Source organism: Triticum aestivum, chromosome 7D, assembly GCF_018294505.1.
Source record: "Triticum aestivum cultivar Chinese Spring chromosome 7D, IWGSC CS RefSeq v2.1, whole genome shotgun sequence".
NCBI classification, from domain to species: domain Eukaryota; kingdom Viridiplantae; phylum Streptophyta; class Magnoliopsida; order Poales; family Poaceae; genus Triticum; species Triticum aestivum.
In genome coordinates, this window is record NC_057814.1 from 593,385,762 (window position 1) to 593,407,206 (window position 21,445).

The 21,445-nt window shown below is 45.7% G+C and overlaps 2 protein-coding genes across 2 annotated transcripts; one reads left to right on the forward strand and one right to left on the reverse strand.

Moving 5' to 3' along the window:
- Window positions 1-14,072: 14,072 nt before the first annotated feature.
- On the reverse strand, window positions 14,073-15,556 carry LOC123171362 (acyl transferase 15-like). Its single transcript, XM_044588894.1, has one exon. It carries the CDS (start codon window positions 15,554-15,556, stop codon window positions 14,273-14,275), a length of 1,284 nt encoding a protein of 427 aa, XP_044444829.1. The 3' UTR covers window positions 14,073-14,272.
- A 1,428-nt stretch (window positions 15,557-16,984) lies between these two features.
- On the forward strand, window positions 16,985-19,879 carry LOC123168839 (desmethyl-deoxy-podophyllotoxin synthase). Its single transcript, XM_044586702.1, has 2 exons — window positions 16,985-17,975; window positions 19,159-19,879. The coding sequence occupies exons 1-2, from the start codon at window positions 17,082-17,084 to the stop codon at window positions 19,789-19,791; spliced, it is 1,527 nt and encodes a 508-aa protein (XP_044442637.1). The 5' UTR covers window positions 16,985-17,081; the 3' UTR covers window positions 19,792-19,879.
- Window positions 19,880-21,445: the final 1,566 nt, after the last annotated feature.

A 21,445-nucleotide genomic window follows, 5' to 3' on the forward strand; every position in this document is an offset into this window, starting at 1 on the left:
TTATTTTCCGATAACACTGTTACTATGGGCGGTACTATTGCTAAACGGTTAAGTTTGAACCGTACTAAGGGTCCCATCTTTGGAGGTATTTATGCTTCACGCCTTGCTACACATTATAACATACCTATTAGGCTCTATGAGAAAGAAGAAAAATTGCTGCCCAATGCTTATTTAGATTATAAGAGTATGGTAGCGCATGACTTTATTGTTAAGAACAAGGAAGGGGAGCTTAAATACAAATTGTTCTTTGATAAACATCACCCTGAGATTATTACCTTGCCTGCACCTTCCTTGTTTAATTTATCTGAAGGTTCGTATCTCGTACCGTGGGCGGCCATTTACGCTTAGCGGAACCCTACACCTGCCCCGGAGCCGGAACCACAATTTGAGCCTCCACGACAGTCTGATTACTTTTGGGATCCGGAGATGACTGCCAGAAAGTGGCAGTCAGAGTCCTCTTCATCTCAGTACGACCCCAGCTACAACTATGGATATCTGCCAGGCCATCCGTGGCAATAAACCAACTTAGGCCAAAAGCCTAAGCTTGGGGGAGTACGTATTTCCCACCAACATTACATTTATGTTCACACACTCATTGCTAGATGTCGATGCTCATACTTTTTCACTGTAATATCCATGCTAGTTTATTTTCCTTTTCCTGCTTTCTTCTTGTGTGTTTAATAAACTTTAAGAAAACCAAAAAAAATAGTGTAGCTTTTAGTTAGTTTACTTTTCTTGCTGTAGTAGTAATAATTAAAAAGAAAACCCAAAAAGATTTTCCGTTCTTCTTTTGCTTGTTGTCGCTCTCTATTTGGTCGCTTCCCAGTCTTTTGCTAGCCTTCACTTGTACTAAGCGGGAATACTGCTTGTGCATCCAATACCTTAAACCCCAAAGTTATTCCATATGAGTCCACTATACCTTCCTATATGCGGTATCTACCTGCCGTTCCAAGTAAATTTGTATGTGCCAAACTCTAAACCTTCAAATGAAATTATGTTTTGTATGCTCGAGTAGCTCATGTATCAACTATGGTTGTCCGTATCTTCCATGCTAGGTGGGTTATTCTCAAGAGGAGTGGACTCCGCTCCTCACTCAGGAGAAAATGGCTGGTCACCGGGATGCCCAGTCCCATGCTTTATGCAAACTAAACCAAAATAATTGCAAACAAAACTCCCCCTGGGACTGTTGCTAGTTGGAGACACTCGTTGTTTCGAGCAAGTCATGGATTGATGCTTGTTGGTGGAGGGGGAGTACAAACTTTACCATTCTATTTGGGAACTGCCTATAATGTGTGTACCATGGAAGATATCGCCATCTCTTGGTTGTTATGTTGACAATGGAAGTATGCCGCTCAAAATATGATTTATCTCTATTTCAAAATCGAGCTCTGGCACCTCTACAAATCCCGGCTTCCCTCTGCGAAGGGCCTATCTATTTACTTTTTATGTTGAGTCATCACCCACTTATTAAAAAGCACTAGCTGGAGAGCGCTGCTGTCATTTGCATCCATTACTATTAATTTATATTGGGTATGACTATGACTGGATCTCTTTTACCATGAATTACAATGTCTAGTCAGTCCTTGATCTTTAAAGGTGCTCTGCATTTATGTTTTGCGGTCTCAGAAAGGGCTAGCGAGATACCATCCTGTTATATCATATTATGATTGTTTTGAGAAAGTGTTGTCATCCGAGATCTATTATTATGGCTCGCTAGTTGATTATGCCATTGATATGAGTAAACATGAGACCTAAGAGTTATTGTGAATGTGGTTAGTCATGATCTTTGCTGAAAACTTGAATGCTGGCTTTACATATTTACAACAACAAGAGCAAACAGAGTTTGTAAAAGTTTTTCTTTATCACTTTCAGTTTATCAACTGAATTGCTTGAGGAAGAGCAAAGGTTTAAGCTTGGGGGAGTTGATACGTCTCCGTCGTATCTACTTTTCCAAACACTTTTGCCCTTGTTTTGGACTCTAACTTGCATGATTTGAATGGAACTAACCCGGACTGACGCTGTTTTCAGCAGACTTTCCATGGTGTTATTTATGTGCAGAAACAAAAGTTCTCGGAATGACCTGAAACTCCACGGAACGTCTATTTGGAAATAATAAAAAATCCTTGCAAAAGATGAAGACCATGGGGCCCACACCCTGTCCACGATGGTGGAGGGCACGCCAGACCCCCTAGGGCGCGCCCCCTAACTCGTGGGCCCCTTGGAGCTCCTCCGACCTCAACTCCAACTCTATATATTTGCTTTCGGGGAGAAAAAAATCAGAGAGAAAGATTCATCGCGTTTTACGATAAGGAGCCGCCGCCAAGCCCTAAAACCTCTCGGGAGGGCTGATCTGGAGTCCGTTCGGGGCTCCGGAGAGGGGGATTCGTCGCCGTCGTCATCATCAACCATCCTCCATCACCAATTTCATGATGCTCACCGCCGTGCGTGAGTAATTCCATCGTAGGCTTGCTGGACGGTGATGGGTGGATGAGATCTGTCATGTAATCGAGTTAGTTTTGTTAGGGTTTGATCCCTAGTATCCACTATGTTCTGAGATTGATGTTGCTATGACTTTGCTATGCTTAATGCTTGTCACTAGGGCCCGAGTGCCATGATTTCAGATCTGAACCTATTATGTTTTCATGAATATATGTGAGCTCTTGATCCTATCTTGCAAGTCTATAGTCACCTACTACGTTTTATGATCCGGCAACCCCGAAGTGATAATAATCGGGACCACTCCCGGTGATGACCATAGTTTGAGGGGTTCATGTATTCACTATGTGTTAATGCTTTGTTCCGGTACTCTATTAAAAGGAGGCCTTAATATCCCTTACTTTCCATTAGGACCCCGCTGCCACGGGAGGGTAGGACAAAAGATGTCATGCAAGTTCTTTTCCATAAGCACGTATGACTATATTCGGAATACATGCCTACATTACATTGATGAATTGGAGCTAGGTCTATGTCACCCAATGTTATGATTGTTACATGATGAACCGCATCCCGCATAATTCTCCATCACCGATCCAATGCCTACGAGCTTTTCACATATTGTTCTTCGCTTATTTACTTTTCCGCTGCTACTGTTACAATCAGTACAAAACACCAAAACTATTACTTTTGCTACCGTTACCTTTGTTACCGTTACCACTACTATCATATTACTTTGGTACTAAATACTTTGCTGCAGATACTAAGTTATCCAGGTGTGGTTGAATTGACAACTCAGCTGCTAATACTTGAGAATATTCTTTGGCTCCCCTTGTGTCGAATCAATAAATTTGTGTTGAATACTCTACCCTCGAAAACTGTTGCGATCCCCTATACTTGTGGGTTATCAAGACCATTTTCTGGCGCCGTTGCCGGGGATCATAGCTCTATTCGTTGAGTCACTTGGGATTTATATCTGCTGGTCACTATGAAGAACTTGAAAGACGCTAAGACAACAATTTATCCCTCAACTACGAGGGGAGGTAAGGAACTGCAATCTAGCTCTACACTTGATTCACCTTCTGTTTTGAGTAAGCTTGCGACACCTCAACCTGCTTCTGCTATTCGTTCTCATATGTCACATGTTACGCATGATGCCACTTCCGCTATGCATGATACTTATGATGAGACTACTTCTATGCTTGATACTACTGTGCCACTTGGTAAATTTCTTGATGAACAAATTGCTAGGGCTAGAGAGAAAGAAATTATTGAAACTGATTATATTGATGAAAGTGATGATGAAGACTTGCTTGTTATTCCTGAGGGTTATGTTTTTGATAAAGAAGCTACTTTAGCTATTTTAGCTTGCAAAGATAGATATGAACTCAAGAGGCTATTAGCTAAATGGAAGCAGCAATCTCTTAATGATAGAATGAAACCTGACCCTGCTTTTGCTACTTCACCTATATGTGTTAGTGATAAGGACTATGAATTCTCTGTTGATCCTGATATAATTACTTTGGTTGAATCTGATCCTTTTCATGGCTATGAATCTAAAACTGTTGTGGCACATCTTACTAAATTAAATGATATAGCCACCCTGTTCACTAATGATGAGAAATCTCGCTACCTATATATCCTTAAAATATTTCCGTTCTCATTAAAGGGTGATGCTAAGATATGGTTTAATTCTCTTGATCCTGGTTGTGTGCGTAGTCCCCAGGATATGATTTATTACTTCTCTGCTAAATATTTCCCTGCTCATAAGAAACAGGCTGCTTTAAGGGATATATACAATTTTGTGCAAATTGAAGAAGAGAGTCTCCCACAAGCTTGGGGGAGACTTCTCAAGTTACTTAATGCTTTGCCTGATCATCCTCTTAAGAAAATGAAATACTTGATATCTTTTATAATGGACTAACCGATGCTTCCAGAGATTACATGGATAGTTGTGCTGGTTCTGTTTTCAGGGAAAGAACACCGGATGAAGCTGAAATTCTATTGAATAATATGTTGACAAATGAAAATAATTGGACAATTCCTGAGCCTATTCCTAAACCAACTTCGAAGAAGAGAGGTGTTCTATTTCTCGGTCCTGAAGATATGCAAGAGGCAAAGAAATCTATGAAAGAAAAGGGTATTAAAGCTGAAGACGTTAAGAATTTACCTCCTATTGAAGAAATACATGGTCTTAATTTACCGCCTGTTGAAGAAACTTGTGATCTTAATCCTCCACCTATTGAAGAAACTCATGGTCTTGATAACCCGACACAGGTAGTAAAGGTAAATTCTCTCTGTAGATTTGATGAAGGTGATATCCCTCACTATAAGTCTGCTAGACAATGCTTAGAAGAGTTCGATAATTTTATTGTCAAACAAGAAAACTTCAATGCTTATTTTGGTAGACAATTGAAATACAATTCCGATACGCTTGAACACTTGAGTAATTACATGGCTAATGTTAAAGGTAAATTTAAACTCATTAGCAAGCATGCTTCTATGGTTACTACTCAAGTAGAACAAGTACTTAAAGCTCAATATGATTTGCTCAATGAAATGAATAGTTAGAAAAATGATTATGTTGTTAGAGTGGCTACTAGAAATGGTAGAATGACTCAGGAACCTTTGTATCCTGAAGGCCACCCTAAGAGAATTGAGCAAGATTCTCAGAGAAATAATATTGATGCATCTAGTCCTTCTAAAAAGAAGAAAAAGAAAAATGATAGGACTTTGCATGGTTCTAGTGAACCTATTGCAGAACCACCTGAGAATCCAAATGGTATATCTATTTCTGATGCTGAAACACAATCTGGTAATGAACATGAACCTAATGAAAATGCTAATAATGATGTTCATGATGATGCTTAACCTAGTAATTGTAATGATGTAGAAATTTAACCTGCTGTTGATCTTGATAACCCACAATCAAAGAATCAACGTTATGATAAGAGAGACTTTGTTTCTAGGAAACATGGTAAAGAAAGGGAACCATGGGTTCAGAAACCTATGCCTTTTCCTCCCAAACCATCCAAGAAAAAGGATGATGAGGATTTTGAGCGCTTTGCTGAAATGATTAGACCTATCTTTTTGCGTATGCGTTTGACTGATATGCTCAAAATGAATGCTTATGCTAAGTACATGAAAGAAATTTTTACAAATAAAAGAAAGATACCGAAAGCTGAAATTTCCACCATGCTTGCCAATTACACTTTTAAGGGTGGAATACCAAAGAAACTAGGAGATCCAGGAGTACCCACTATACCAGGCCCCATTAAAAGAAACTATGTTAAAACTGCTTTATGTGATCTTGGAGCCGGTGTTAGTGTTATGCCTCTCTCTTTATATCGTAGACTTGATTTGAATAAGTTGACACCTACTAAAATATCTTTGCAAATGGCTGATAAACCAACTGCTATACCTGTCGGTATTTGTTAGGATGTGCCTGTTGTGGTTGCAAACGTTACTATTTTAACGGACTTTGTTATTCTTGATATTCCCGAGGACGATAGTATGTCTATTATTCTTGGAAGACCTTTTTTGAATACTGCAGGGGCTGTTATTGATTGCAACAAAGGCAATGTCACTTTTCATGTTAATGGTAATGAGCATACGGTACACTTTCCGAGGAAACAACCTCAAGTCCACAGTATCAATTTTATTGGAAAAATTCCATCGATTATTTTTGGAGGTTTCGAATTTCCTCTTCCTACTATCAAGAAGAAATATGATATTCTTATTATAGGGGATGTGCATATCCCTGTTGAGGTAACATAGTGTTATTCGAAATTTCTCCGGTTTCATGTTATTCGGAACGAGTTTGTTAACAAGACTTGATCAACCTTGTTAGTGGATTCCTTTTGATAAGCATGAGATGGATGAAACTAGAAGGCTCAACCTTCTGTACCCTCTTTCTACTTTCTGTTATTTAGTTGAAATAAAGTAAAAACAGTATTTTTCTGTCTGTTTTCTGATTTATCCGTGCAATATAAAAATTCCCCGAAAATAAAAGTTCTCCAAATGCCCTGAAAATGGAATATGATTTTTTCTAGAATTTTTGAGAATATCTGGCACTGAGAACACAGCAGGAGGGGCAAGCACCTGGCCACGAGGGTGGAGGGCGCGCCCTACCCCCTGGGCGCGCCCCCTGCCTCATGGGCCCACGGTGTCTCCCCTCCACTTATTCCTGCACCCACACACTTCTTCTTCCTCCCACAAACACCAATATCCAGCTCAAGCACGAGTTCTAGCTCATTTTGCTGCGATTTTCGATCTCCTTGCTCAAAGCACCTCTCACAAAACTACTTGGGGAGATTGTTCCTTGGTATGTGACTCCTCCATTGGTCCAATTAGTTTTTGTTCTAGTGCTTTATTCATTGCAAATTTGTGCTGCCTAGATGACCATGTTCTTGAGCTTGCATGTCAAATTTATATGGTTCCAAGTAGTTCTATTGCATGATATAGGCTCTAGGCACTTGTAGGAGTAGTTGCTATCAATTTTATTGAGCTTGGTTCACTTTTGTTTGAAGTTACTAAAAACTTCAGATTTTTCAAAAAATTATGAAGAGATTTTTGAGGGGCTCATCGAGCCGAAGCTCGAATGAAAAGCAAAGTAAGGAAGCACACAGGCCCAAATATAATTTGCCTCGCACCGCGGAGGTCCGGCCATGTGAATGGCCTTCCGATGATTTCTTGAGAGAAGTCGGGATTTATGATGATTTCTGTTCATTGGCTGAGAATGCTGGCCTCACCGACTTCCTCCGCGACCAACGTCATCAGTATCTCTTACTCACCAATACTTTTGTGCAAAACTTCTACTATTTTCCTAAAGAAACACCTCCTTCAGTAGAGTTTCATTTATATGATGTTGTTAAGAAGATGCCACTAGATGAATTTTGCAAGGTTTGCAAAGTACCCTTCGAGGGCACCTTAGATGAACCACATCGTAAAGATGTGGACGAGTTTATTGACACCATTACTGTGGGGGAAACCAGGAAGGTTTCCGGTGCAAGAATCACTAGCATACATTTTCCTGTTTTACGTTACTTTGCTATATTTACTAGTCGTTGCTTGATTGGTTGCGGAAACTATGGAAACCTTAGTGTTCCTGATATTATCATTTTGTTCCATGGTTTATTTTCCGATAACACTGCTAGTATGGGCGGTATTATTGCTAAACGGTTAAGTTTGAACCGTACTAAGGGTCCCATCTTTGGAGGTATTTATGCTTCATGCCTTGCTACACATTATAACATACCTATTAGGCTCTATGAGAGAGAAGAAAAATTGTTGCCCAATGCTTATTTAGATTATAAGAGTATGGTAGCGCATGACTTTATTGTTAAGAACAAGGAAGGGCAGCTTAAATACAAATTGTTCTTTGATAAACATCACCCTGAGACTATTACCTTGCATGCTCTTTCCTTGTTTAATTTATCTGAAGGTCCGTATCTCGTTCCGTGGGCGGCCATTTACGCTTACCGGAACCCTACACCAGCCCCGGAGCCGGAACCACAATTTGAGCCTCCACGACAGTCTGATTACTTTTGAGATCCGGAGATGACTGCCAGCCAGTGGCAGTCAGAGTCCTCTTCATCTCAGTACGACCCCATCTACAACTATGGATATCCGCCAGGCCATCCGTGGCAATAAACCAACTTAGGCCAAAAGCCTAAGCTTGGGGGAGTACGTATTTCCCACCGTCATTACATTTATGTTCACACACTCATTGCTAGATGTCGGTGCTCATACTTTTTCACTGTAATATCCATGCTAGTTTATTTTCTTTTCCCTGCTTTCTTCTTGTGTGTTTAATAAACTTTAAGAAAATCAAAAAAATAAGTGTAGCTTTTAGTTAGTTTAATTTTCTTGCTGTAGTAGTAATAATTAAAAAGAAAACCCAAAAAGATTTTCCGTTCTACTTTTGCTTGTTGGGAGCTTTCCCGTGTAAATAGTTTTATTTCTTTTCTTTTCTTTTCTTTGGGGGTCGTTAAGAGAATACCATGATTAAATTGTTGAAGTGGCTCTTATATGCATTATTGTCGATTTAACCAAGAGCCCATATTGCCTTGTCTTCTCCTGCTTATTGAATGCTTGCAGATTCCAGCTTAGTTCAATGCACGTGCACTCTTATTATTTTCACATCGTTCGGTCGTGCAAGTAAAAGGCAATTATGACGATATATGATGGACTGACTGAGATGAGAGAAGCTGGTATGAACTCGACCTCTCTTGTTTTTGTAAATATGATGAGTTCATCGTTCCTGATTCAGCCTATTATGAATAAACATGTTTGCAATGACAATTAGAGATCATAGTTGCTTATGCCATGCTTGATTAGCTATGAGTTATAATGGTTTACCTTGCGTGCCAACATGCTATTAAAATGGTTGTGATGTGGTATAGTGGGGTGGTATCCTCCTTTGAATGATTTAAGTGACTCGACTTGGCACATGTTCACCCATGTAGTTGAAACAAATCAACATAGCCTTCACGACATTTATGTTCATGGTGGATTATATCCTACTCATGCTTGCACTCAATGTTTATTAATTTTAATGCATGTTCATGATTGTTGTCGCTCTCTAGTTGGTCGCTTCCCAGTCTTTTGCTAGCCTTCACTTGTACTAAGCGGGAATATTGCTTGTGCATCCAATCCCTTAAACCCCAAAGTTATTCCATATGAGTCCACTATACCTTCCTATATGCGGTATCTACCTGCCGTTCCAAGTAAATTTGTATGTGCCAAACTCTAAACCTTCAAATGAAATTCTGTTTTGTATGCTCGAATAGCTCATGTATCAACTAGGGCTGTCCGTATCTTCCATGCTAGGCGGGTCATTCTCAAGAGGAGTGGACTCCGCTCCTCACTCAGGAGAAAATGGCTGGTCACCGGGATGCCCAGTCCCATGCTTTATGCAAACTAAACCAAAATAATTGCAAACAAAACTCCCCCTGGGACTGTTGCTAGTTGGAGACACTCGTTGTTTCGAGCAAGTCATGGATTGATGCTTGTTGGTGGAGGGGGAGTACAAACTTTACCATTCTATTTGGGAACTGCCTATAATGTGTGTACCATGGAAGATATCGCCATCTCTTGGTTGTTATGTTGACAATGGAAGTATGCCGCTCAAAATATTATTTATCTCTATTTCAAAATCGAGCTCTGGCACCTCTACAAATCCCTGCTTCCCTCTGCGAAGGGCCTATCTATTTACTTTTTATGTTGAGTCATCACCCACTTATTAAAAAGCACTAGCTGGAGAGCGCTGCTGTCATTTGCATCCATTACTATTAATTTATATTGGGTATGACTATGACTGGATCTCTTTTACCATGAATTACAATGTCTAGTCAGTCCTTGATCTCTGCATTTATGTTTTGCGGTCTCAGAAAGGGCTAGCGAGATACCATCCTGTTATATCATATTATGATTGTTTTGAGAAAGTGTTTTCATCCGAGATCTATTATTACGGCTCGCTAGTTGATTATGCCATTGATATGAGTAAACATGAGACCTAAGAGTTATTGTGAATGTGGTTAGTCATGATCTTTGCTGAAAACTTGAATGCTGGCTTTACATATTTACAACAACAAGAGCAAACAGAGTTTGTAAAAGTTTTTCTTTATCACTTTCAGTTTATCAACTGAATTGCTTGAGGACAAGCAAAGGTTTAAGCTTGGGGGAGTTGACACGTCTCCGTCGTATCTACTTTTCCAAACACTTTTGCCCTTGTTTTGGGCTCTAACTTGCATGATTTCAATGGAACTAACCCGGACTGACGCTGTTTTCAGTAGACTTTCCATGGTATTATTTATGTGCAGAAACAAAAGTTCTCGGAATGACCTGAAACTCCACGGAACGTCTATTTGGAAATAATAAAAAATCCTTGCAAAAGATGAAGACCATGGGGCCCACACCCTGTCCACGAGGGTGGAGGGCGCGCCCCCCTACCTCGTGGGCCCCCTGGAGCTCCTCCGACCTCAACTCCAACTCTATATATTTGCTTTCGGGGAGAAAAAAATCAGAGAGAAAGATTCATCGCGTTTTACGATACGGAGCCGCCGCCAAGCCCTAAAACCTCTCGGGAGGGCTGATCTGAGTCGTTCGGGGCTCCGGAGAAGGGGATTCGTCGTGGTCGTCATCATCAACCATCCTCCATCACCAATTTCATGATGCTCACCGCCGTGCGTGAGTAATTCCATCATAGGCTTGCTGGACGGTGATGGGTTCGATGAGATCTATCATGTAATCGAGTTAGTTTTGTTAGGGTTTGATCCCTAGTATCCACTATGTTCTGAGATTGATGTTGCTATGACTTTGCTATGCTTAATGCTTGTCACTAGGGCCCGAGTGCCATGATTTCAGATCTGAACCTATTATGTTTTCATGAATATATGTGAGCTCTTGATCCTATCTTGCAAGTCTATAGTCACCTACTACGTGTTATGATCCGGCAACTCTGAAGTGACAATAATCGGGACCACTCCTGGTGATGAGCATAGTTTGAGGAGTTCATGTATTCACTATGTGTTAATTCTTTGTTCCAGTACTCTATTAAAAGGAGGCCTTAATATCCCTTAGTTGCTATTAGGACCCCGCTGCCACGGGAGGGTAGGACAAAAGATGTCATGCAAGTTCTTTTCCATAAGCACGTATGACTATATTCGGAATACATGCCTACATTATATTGATGAATTGGAGCTAGTTCTGTGTCACCCTATGTTATGATTGTTACATGATGAACCGCATCCGGCATAATTCTCCATCACCAATCTAGTGCCTACGAGCTTTTAACATATTGTTCTTCGCTTATTTACTTTTCCGTTGCTACTGTTGCAATCACTACGAAACACCAAAAATATTACTTTTGCTACTGTTACCTTTGTTACCGTTACCACTACTATCATATTACTTTGGTACTAAATACTTTGCTGCAGATACTAAGTTATCCAGGTGTGGTTGAATTGACAACTTAGCTGCTAATACTTGAGAATATTCTTTGGCTCCCCTTGTGTCGAATCAATAAATTTGGGTTGAATACTCTACCCTCGAAAACGGTTGCGATCCCCTATACTTGTGGGTTATCAGACGGCAACAGGGCTCGTCCCGTTCGTCGCCGCCTTGCCTTGCTTCGACGCGCGTCCAAGCTGACGAGGCATGCAGCGCCATGCTGGCTGGCTGGTTGCTGTGCTAGTGCGGTGACAGGGTCTTCACGAAGATCTGCATGCCACCACGCAGGTGCTTGATTAGTTGGCCTAGAGGCTGCATGCCGCCACGTAGGTGCTTGCCTAGTTGACGGGCGGATTGCCGTGTCGGAACGGCCGTGGGGCAGCGAAATGTTGGTGGGTGCGGGCCTAGCCGTGGCCTCACAGATGCCCCCGGCAAGGGTCTTGCCGGGGTCTCGCGGGTGTCCCTGGCAAGGATCCTGCTGGGGGTCTTCGGCCGTCCCCGGCAAGGATCTTGCCGGGGTTCTTCGTCTTCTGGTTCTCATCTAGACTCGCGGGCCTTTGGTCTTCACAGAGATCTGCATGCCACCACGCAAGCGCTCCCGAGCCTTGGTCTTGACGTTGTCGATGGTGTCAGAACTCTCAGGCTCAAGGGTGGCGGCCTTGCTGGTGTTGGGCAAGTCGCCCCGGCAAGGCTCTTGCCGGGGCTATGTAGGTCGCCCCGGCAAGAAGTCCATCTTGCCCCTTTGCTCTTCATGCCTCTGGCTTGGATGCTGCCTTGGCAGTTTCGTACCCTTCCTTCCTCTGCCCCGCCAAGCATGGCCGCAGGTGTGGCTACGACCGCCCGTGTACAAGTAAAGGTGTACAGAAAGACCCCTACTTTTATACACCGACAATTTCACTCCAAAAATTTACACACTTGTGCACTATGCCTTCATCTATCTTTGTCTTTTTTCAGAATTTTTTAAAATGTAAAAATATGAATTTTTATGAATTTTGAATTTTGCATTTGGAGGCCTCCATGGAGCTCGGCCTCCAAAAGCCATTTCTTTATAGGTTCTACATACTCCCGATAACAAAAGAACTAGTCTGATTGTCCATGGAAAAAGAGCATTTTTTCCGACCTAGACTGGTTGTCCGAGCCTCTCGCTGACTTTGCCTCCGCCTCCTACTCATCAGCCATGTCTTCACAAGCTGTCTCCTCCTTGGTCGCCTCCATCTCAGCCACTAAACGCTTCAACATCCTAACACGGACGAAACACATGATCATCGCCACATTCAACTCATCCATTCTCATGGTCAACATCTTGGAATCGTCAGAAGCGACTGCGAGCTCAACCTTCCTCTCTTCAAGGTTGGTCTTCTTCACTTCGAGGTTGATCTTCTTCTCGGTCGTCACCATCAAGATGTTGAATCTCTCTGCCTTCTCTTCGAGGTTGATCTTCTTCTCGATCGTCCAGTTGCATCGGCTCTGGCAGGTCTTGGTACAGGTCCATGCGGCAACGGACAAAAAAAGCCTAGAATTGGGGTGGAGGGTGGCGATGATCGGAGCGAAGAGGGTGCGGAAAGCGTGGGTTTTGGCATGAAAACAATGCAGGCCGCTCCAAATGCACAGGCTTTGCCTCGGTTTTGGGTGGACCAGGGGTGACAGGGTCCAACGCGGCGGAGGTTCAGACGCCCGCAAAGCCACCTGGTTTTCTTCCAGATTATGGTACGGGAAAACGGACAGACAGACACGTCCAGGTACAAATATGAGACCGTTTTCGATGACAAAATTCGTTCGAACAGTTCGGTCCATACAATTACAGGCCTCTCTCCCCTCACGGCGCCTCCCCTCGCGTCGCCTTCCCTGGGCGACGACAGGGGCCCCTCAACCCTAGCGCCGCAGGCCACCCCTCGCGCCTCCTCGTGCCTCTCTCCCCTCATGGCAGCAGGCCCGGCGACGAAGGCACCTGGGCGGGCGGAGGCTGCGGGATCCCATCTGAGGCGGCAGGGACAGCACCTCTCGTGGGAGTCCGAGGGCAGCGACCCTATGCCGCGCGGCGGTGGCCGCAGTTACTTGGCCGGCGGAGCGGCGGCCCTGAGATGGACGGCGTCGGTGGCAGCGCCCCATCCGGCGGGGTTGGCTGATCTGTGCGGAGATGGTGACGGCGGTGGCTACGGATCCAACGCCCCGATCGGACCGGTGAGGGGATGACGGATCTCCGCCGTTGTACCGACGGCGGCGTACGTCTTTGTGGCGAGGCTCCGCTCGGTTCCAGCCAGTCGAGAGAGATCGAGACGACGTGGCTTCTGGTGAAAATTAACAATGCAGAGGCCGGGGGTCCTCCTCCATTTCTAAAAAAAAGTTACAGGCATTTTGTGGGTCCGCGTAGGAGATGCCTAAAGCCACGCGGGAGCTAGAAAGCTACTGTCCGGGCATGATGGGAGCACAGTCATCCTTTGCAACTTACGCTTGGGTATTTCATCTCCACTTCCTCATTGCTTATGTGATTTATAGATTTACTTTTCTTGTTTCAAAAAAGGAGTTAAAAGTCTAGGCTTCCGCATCATTATAATGCACACAACCATCTTTATTAAGTTGATACACGGGCGACGAGGGAAGAAACAAAGTACAGAATATAGACAATTACGCCAGATCCATTACCTATGACTAATTTGACTATTTTCGCAAACAATGCCTTTAAGAAAGATACATGCCCTTATCGCCATGTCTAGTCACATACGGCTAGGGTTATCCTCTCGGTCGCTCGCTCCGCGAGCGACGCGAGGGGGGCGGGGTTCAGATGCTCCTTTCGATGATGGAAGGTTAGAAAGAGATGATCTCACATTGAGATTTGAATTTTGAAATGTGAAAAGCTGGGAATTGTAAATGCACTCTGCAGTTCGCATTATATGTTGAGGGCGGCCAACTCCGCCACGAAGGCGTCGGCGTGCTCCGGCTTGACGCAGAGGGACACGACGTTGACGCCGTCCTCCCCCTTGCACGGCGGGCACACAACGCAGATGAAACCCACCGTCTGATGCGCCTTCCACATCACGCGCGCCGGCGTCCCACGCCCGAAATCCACGGCTTCGAACCCAAGGTTCCTCCAGCTCGTGACACTGAGCGTGTTGTACCTTGAGCATGGGGGTGCCAGCTGCGGCTGCTCTCCACTGCTGCCGGCATCTGTCTCGCTCTCGCCGCCGCTGACGGCATCTCTGCTGCTCCTGAATATGTCCGACGCCTTCTCCTTTGCAAGCTTGATGAGCTTCACCAGGTCCTTGATGTCGCCGCTCGCCACCGCGCCGCTTGTCGCTTGGACCTGATGCATGGTGACGCAGTTGCCGTAGTAGCCTTCCTTGGCGCCGACGAGGCCGCGCACGTTGCTTGGGAAGGCGAGGGGCGCAGGGTCGTCGGTGTCAGCATCGGAATCGGAGATGACCGCGCGGGTGCGGCACCGCCAGAGCACGGCCGCGACGGCTTCGAACACCGTGCAGTCGCCGGCGCACTCGGCTTTGATGCGGCCGACCAAGCTCGAGGGGATGGTGACGTCGAGGCTCGCCAGTTCCTCCGTTTCCATGCGCATCTGGGACCTCACAGCGGCGACCATCGCTGGCGGGAGGCGTGGCAGCGAGCCGTCGATTTCGGACCGGACCGGAACGACGGCCGGCGCCGGCATCCCCCGAGCGAGCTCGCCGACGGCCTGCAGGAACTGCGCCATCCCCGCCGCGTCGGCCATGACGTGGTTCCATGTCATGCCGACGACGAATCCGCCGCACGAGAACTCGGTCACCTGCATCAGTAGAAAGGCGTCGCTGAGGCCGCAGTATTCGGCGGGGTAGCCAACGGCGAGGTCGCCGAGGAGCAGCGCCGGTGTCGTGACCTCGTCGTCGTCCAGGGCACAGCTAACTGCCGCACCCACGAAAGAGACACCTTCGCCGGTGCAGGCGATGTGGAGCTCCCCGTCGTCGCCGGTGGCAGCGAGGCGGCCGGCCATCGGGGGGTAGTGCGCAAGTGCCCGCGACAGCGCTTTTTTGATGGTCTCGACGGGGCCGTCGATTGGTTGGTCGAAGACAAGGAGCAGCGTGACCGGAATAGGAGCTATGCACCTGTCGAAAGAGGAGAGATGGACGATGCCGGCGCAAGGGCCGACGACCACCACCGGCAAGGACTTACTCACTCCAATGCTCATTATGCCGTGATTTATTATTTCTGCTCTCAAGCCACGGTTGGCCTCTGGCTGTTCATATAGCCGCTGACTAATCTCATCGATTGGTTTCCGGGAAACACTCGGCAAAGAAGCAAACCTCGGCAAGCATGTGCTTTGCCGGGTGTCGTGGACAAAATACTAGACAAAAGAAAACTTCACAAAAGGTGGCATTTGCCGAGTGTTGCACTCGGTAAGAGGTGTTATTCGTTGCGCTGCACTGGTTTGGCTGTCGAGGTTGCATACGAGCTCGAATGAAGATGATCCAAATATCAAAGTTTGTTCATTTTGAAGAGACAAATAATTTGAAAGTTGAGCACTTTTTCATTTTAGACCATATGAAAAGTATTGTATTTCCTGCAAAATATTTCTGCAATCACGTTTGTATACACATATTTTTAAATTAATTATTTTAGAAAGATGTGGTTTGATGTCTCTCAATCAAATTCAAGGGGAAATTTTGACCCATTTGCCGAGGTGAAAACTGAAACCACTGACTTTCAATCAAATTTCGTGATTTCGACTATGGCTGAAATATTTCTGAAGTTCAAATTTGGAAGAATGCACTGACCTAACACTCGCCACTAGGACGCCGTCTTACCCGGGCCTATTCCTCCACCGTTCTTGTGCCGCACCACAATCCCTGTAGACAGTGGCGAAGCTAGCCGAAAATCACTAGGGGCAAAACACACATCATCAGTATTTGGGGGGGGGGGGGGGGCAAATGCTATCTTTTTTCTAATCTAAGCCCTCCAAAAAAAATTCTTCAGGAATTGATCCAAGGCTGGGGGTGTAGCGCCCCCGTCCCCCCGGCCTCAATATAGCTCCGCCACTGCCTCTAGCCCCCCTACGCTTCGGACCCGCTCCGTCGACCTCCTTCCTCTCCTCCACTAGCTCGCCTCCGCGGCGAGCCTCGTCGTCCCCGTCGCCGACCAATTCCTTATCTGCCGGGGCCATCCCACTCAGGGTTGCCCTCTGTAGTGATTTGAAAGAATAAGAGAAAAGTAAATCCGTGTACTTCTTCAAATTCATGAACTTTTATAGAAAGTACGCGGTTTTGAAAAAATAAACACTTGAACTTGAAAATGGTATGCAGACCTCAATAAATAAACGGATTTGAAGAAAGTACGCGAATTTGAGTCAAAACTGGCAAAAGTCAGCACCAAAAGCGGTCAAAACCGTGTCCAGGGATGAACCTTGTCCGGTTTTAGTAGTTTGGGGTGAAAGTTGTCCGGTTTCAGAGTTGAGGGACCAAATTTAGACTCCGCCAACAGTTGAGGGACGAAAAGTATAATTTTCTCGAAGAAAAAAAAACAAACGACTAGTCATCATTGCATAGGCCTCTTAAAAAATACAAGAAAATGATCAGCTGCGTGGGCTTGCTCTTGAACCAAATTTGGTGGGGTGGTTGAGCTTGTGCAAGCCAAAGATTAGTCGTCATATATGTCACGTCTCTCTAAGCTGCAAAAGCCCAAGATTTGTCATCACTGCACAAGCCAAGCTGCCTGCCATGGCGGGGTGGTTGAGCTTGTGCTTGATAAGCCTTTCCACAGTACTGGCCCTTTTGTTTCTCAAGCTCTCCAGCCGCAAGAACAAGTCCAAGAAGAAGCTGCCTCCTGGGCCATGGACTCTCCCTATCATCGGCAGCCTCCACCGCGTCGTCAGCGCCCTACCGCACCGCACGATGACAGAGCTGTCTCGCCGGCATGGGCCGCTGATGTTCCTCCGGCTAGGCGAAGTCCCCACCGTGGTAGTCTCCAACGCCGAGGCGGCAGCGCTGGTGATGAAGACCAACGACCGTGCGTTCGCTAGCCGGCCATGCAGCGCGACGCAGGACATCTTTGGCTGCGGCGGCAAGGGCATCGCCTTTGCCCCCTACTCCGACCACTGGCGCCAGATGCGCAAGATCTGCGTAACGGAGCTCCTCAACTCCAAGCAGGTGAGACGCATGGAGGGCGTCAGGGCCGAGGAGGCGGGCAACCTCGTCCGTTCCATCACCGCCTCGGCCGGCGCCACGGTCAACGTCAGTGAGAAGGTGCGGGCGCTCAGCAACGACGTCGTGTGCCGGGCGGTTTTCGGCGGCAAGTTTGCACGGCAGGACGAGTACCTCCGCGAGTTGGACGAGGCGTTCGCGCTGGTGGGCGGCTTCTGCCTCGTCGACCTCTTCCCGTCGTCGCGGCTCGTGCGGTGGCTCAGCAACGGCGAGCGCCGCATGAGGACGAGCTACGGCCGCATACAGCGCATCATCGCTGGTATCATCGACGAACGCAAGGACACGCGGGCTGCCGGCGTTGCCGGCGGCAGCACCGACGATGAGGACCTGCTGGACGTACTGCTCAGGCTGCAGCTGGAAGACTCGCTGGAATTCCCTCTAACCAAAGAGATTATGGGAGCCGTCTTGTTTGTGAGTATTAGTTTACTTCCTAAGACTGATTGTTTCACCATAATTATAAATTACCAGATCTGATCTGCCTCCATGCATGATCCCATCGACGATGCCTGGGTAACATAGATGTACAAACTCATTAATTATATCAAAGATGTCCACTAGTACTCCCTCCGTCATGTGAGAGAAGTTAGCATCCTAGCTACCCCGTCCCATAATATAAGAACATTAGTGTAAAAATCACTCTTATATTATGAAATGGAGGGAGTAGATATTCCTCACAAAATTAAAGAAAGATGTTCGCTAGTACTCCCTATGCCCCAAAATAAGTGGTATGACTTTAGTTTAAATATGGACTCATTTGAACTAAACTTACGATACTTTTTTGGCGACGTAGGGACTACATAACAAGTGACTTTTAACTTTTTATGAGCGCAATTAAACCTTCCAATTTCTTATACCACCAAATATATCAACGCGGGTAATTATTTGTTTCATTCACATTCCACAGAGCATAAAAATTAAATAAAAATTGACAAAAATGAACTATGCTTTTTCTTTGCGAAGCAGAAATGAACTATATGTATGACCTTATTAGATACACATTTCTGACTGGGATGACCACATCAAATGTTTGGACGGTTTTCTTGTGAGGCAGATTTTTTTGAAATTCTGAGCACTTCAGATCCTGAATGTGACAATAAGTAGGAAGACTTACTGGTAAAATATGAACCATTCAATGGCTTCCCGAAGGATCCAGCTGCTAAGAGGGTCCGAGCCATAACGGATTGATGTGACCGTAGCGGCGACTGGAATCGATCTGAATGAGGCATGTCAAATTAATATGTATTGTAGATTTTACCCGAACCCCATCCCCCCCCCCCCCCCCCCCCCCCCCCCCCGGGGATTTCATAAAAAGGAAGAAAAGTGGGTATTTATTAGAAACTGGGAGAAATAATGTATGGTCTATGGAGTACCCATACACAAACCGGACAGTCTAGAAAACCAACCCAACATGATAGAAAAATAAATATTAAGCGCATCCCTGGATCTTAAAATTGGTCTCTCAAAACCATGCCCCGGGCTCCTGGCAAGGCAACTATTAGTGTTGATGTAGCATATATGGCATATCCGGAAATGCATGAAACGTGGGTGCTATTGTTTCATACTAATTTTTTGTTGTCCATACTGTGGTTTCCAGGACATGTTTGCGGCAGCCACGCATACCACATCAACTGTTTTAGAGTGGGCTATGTCAGAGCTCATGAACAATCCCGGAGCTATGGCTAAGGCACAATTAGAGGTCCGAGAGGTGGTAGGTCAACATGGAGCTGTCATTACGAACAACGTCCTTGGTGACCTACACTACATGCAGATGGTCATCAAGGAGGTCCTTAGATTGCATCCGCCCGGTCCTCTAGTCCCCCGCATGACTAGGGAGGACTGTACGATCATGGGTTATGACATGTTTAAAGGTACCAATGTATATGTTAATGTCTTCGCAATTTCCAGAGATCCAAGATCTTGGGAAAATCCTGAGGAGTTTAAGCCAGAAAGGTTTGAGAACAACAACATAAATTACAACGGAACATACTCTGAGTTCATTCCCTTCGGAGCTGGACGACGACAGTGCCCTGGCATGTTGTTCGGAACATCGACTGTAAACATCACATTGGCATATCTTCTTTATCACTTAGAGTGGATGTTTCCTATTGGGACTAACCTTGATACATTTGATATGTCCGAGAAATTTGGGCTGGCGGTAAGTAGAAGGTGTGACTTGCAACTCAGAGCTATTCCACATGGGAGCTTGAAAACTATGGGCTCGCAGTGATACAGAAAGCATGTAATATCCATGTAGCAATGTATGATAACATATGCGAATCTTCAGCATATGTATATACTACAGTCAATGTTTTAAATAGCCGGCTATAGCTCCGCTATAGCCCGCTATATAGCCTTTTCACTAGGGTGCCGCTAAATGGTCCCATATACAAATAGCCCGCTATAGCCTGCTATAGCCCGCTATAGCCTGCTATAGCCCGCTATAGCTCCGCTATAGCTGATTTTGAGGTCCGCCGCTATTTGGCAATAGCCCGCTATTTAAAACATTGACTACAATACATCTTCAATTCTTTATGCAGCATAATAAGAGCCGCTGGCCTGTCTAAATAACGTTATTAGAAGTTTACCAGAAGTTGACAACCAGGCCCTAATCTTATTTGGATGAGAATTACTCCCTCATGTTTCAAAACCATACACACTTTCGAAACCAGAAATGAGGAGAAAACCGCGTACGTGCCACCGGTGTTATGGCTCCTCATTTGCCATATTGGACATTTCCGTTAGGTTATTTTGGCTCTGCTCTCTCTCTCTCTCTCTCTCTCTCTCTCTCTCTCTCTCTCTCTCTCTCTCTCTCTCTCTCTCTCTCTCTCTCTCTCTCTCTGTGTGTGTGTGTGTGTGTGTGTGTGTGTGTGTGTGTGTGTTCTACGATACCAAGCCGACCACCTCGTCGATCTCCACCGCCGTTGCCATGCGGGGAAAAGCCTAGAGCGGCATGCTTTGCCTCCGAATACGGTCATCGTGCAGGAGTCGGAGGAGGAAAATGACAAGGGGTGACACGCGGCAACATCATGCAGCTCGGGGTGACGGGGGCGTAGTTCCATCTCTACCTCTGCCAGGACTGGAACAAGAGTAGGCAATGTTGGAGATGAAATACGTGAAGGAGTGCATTAGCGAGGGTGGCATGGACATATATGGGGTCAACGGTAGAGCGCCAGTGGAGCCACGGAGGAGGATCTCATTGCATCCCTGCTGCCGCTAACCAACACAAACAATGACATATTTGTGGTAGCGGCATCCGCTCCATCGTCCTCGTCGCTGGAGATGAGGAGGGTGATATTTAGGCTGTGATGACCTCGCCTCTGTCGTAATGGAAGTGTTGCTACCATGAGGAAAGGGCGGGATCAGCCGTGCCCGTGGTATGTATGGCCGCAACCACCTCCCCATGGATCGAGGGAAGCCATGCCAACGTCCATGGCAGTGGTGCACCTGAGACGGTGCTCCCTGCCTCTCTGGACGGGGTTGAGGAGCTTGGTGCATAGCAGTGGCATTCCTTTGAACTAGTATGTCACTGGACCGACGATGCATCCAGCGTGGCAATTAGGAGAGAGAAAACAGCTCAGAGGTGGCTGATTTTGTCCTCTAATCTGGTTTTGGAATACATTTTTCCGTTTTTGATACTTGTGGGAAGAAATGTAGCCCTAACAAAGCCGATGGACTAGATGCAGACTTTCGGTAAACTTGATGGGAAAAAATATACTTTTCTCATAATATAATGAATATCATGTGATTTATGGAACTAGCATGATCTTTGTATTCATCCGGCTCATATGATTTATGGTGTTGCCACCCGGGAAGACCCATCAGTAGCGTGGTGCACATCGATCCATCGTCCATCTGCATGTTCCCGATGTGTAGAGTATGAG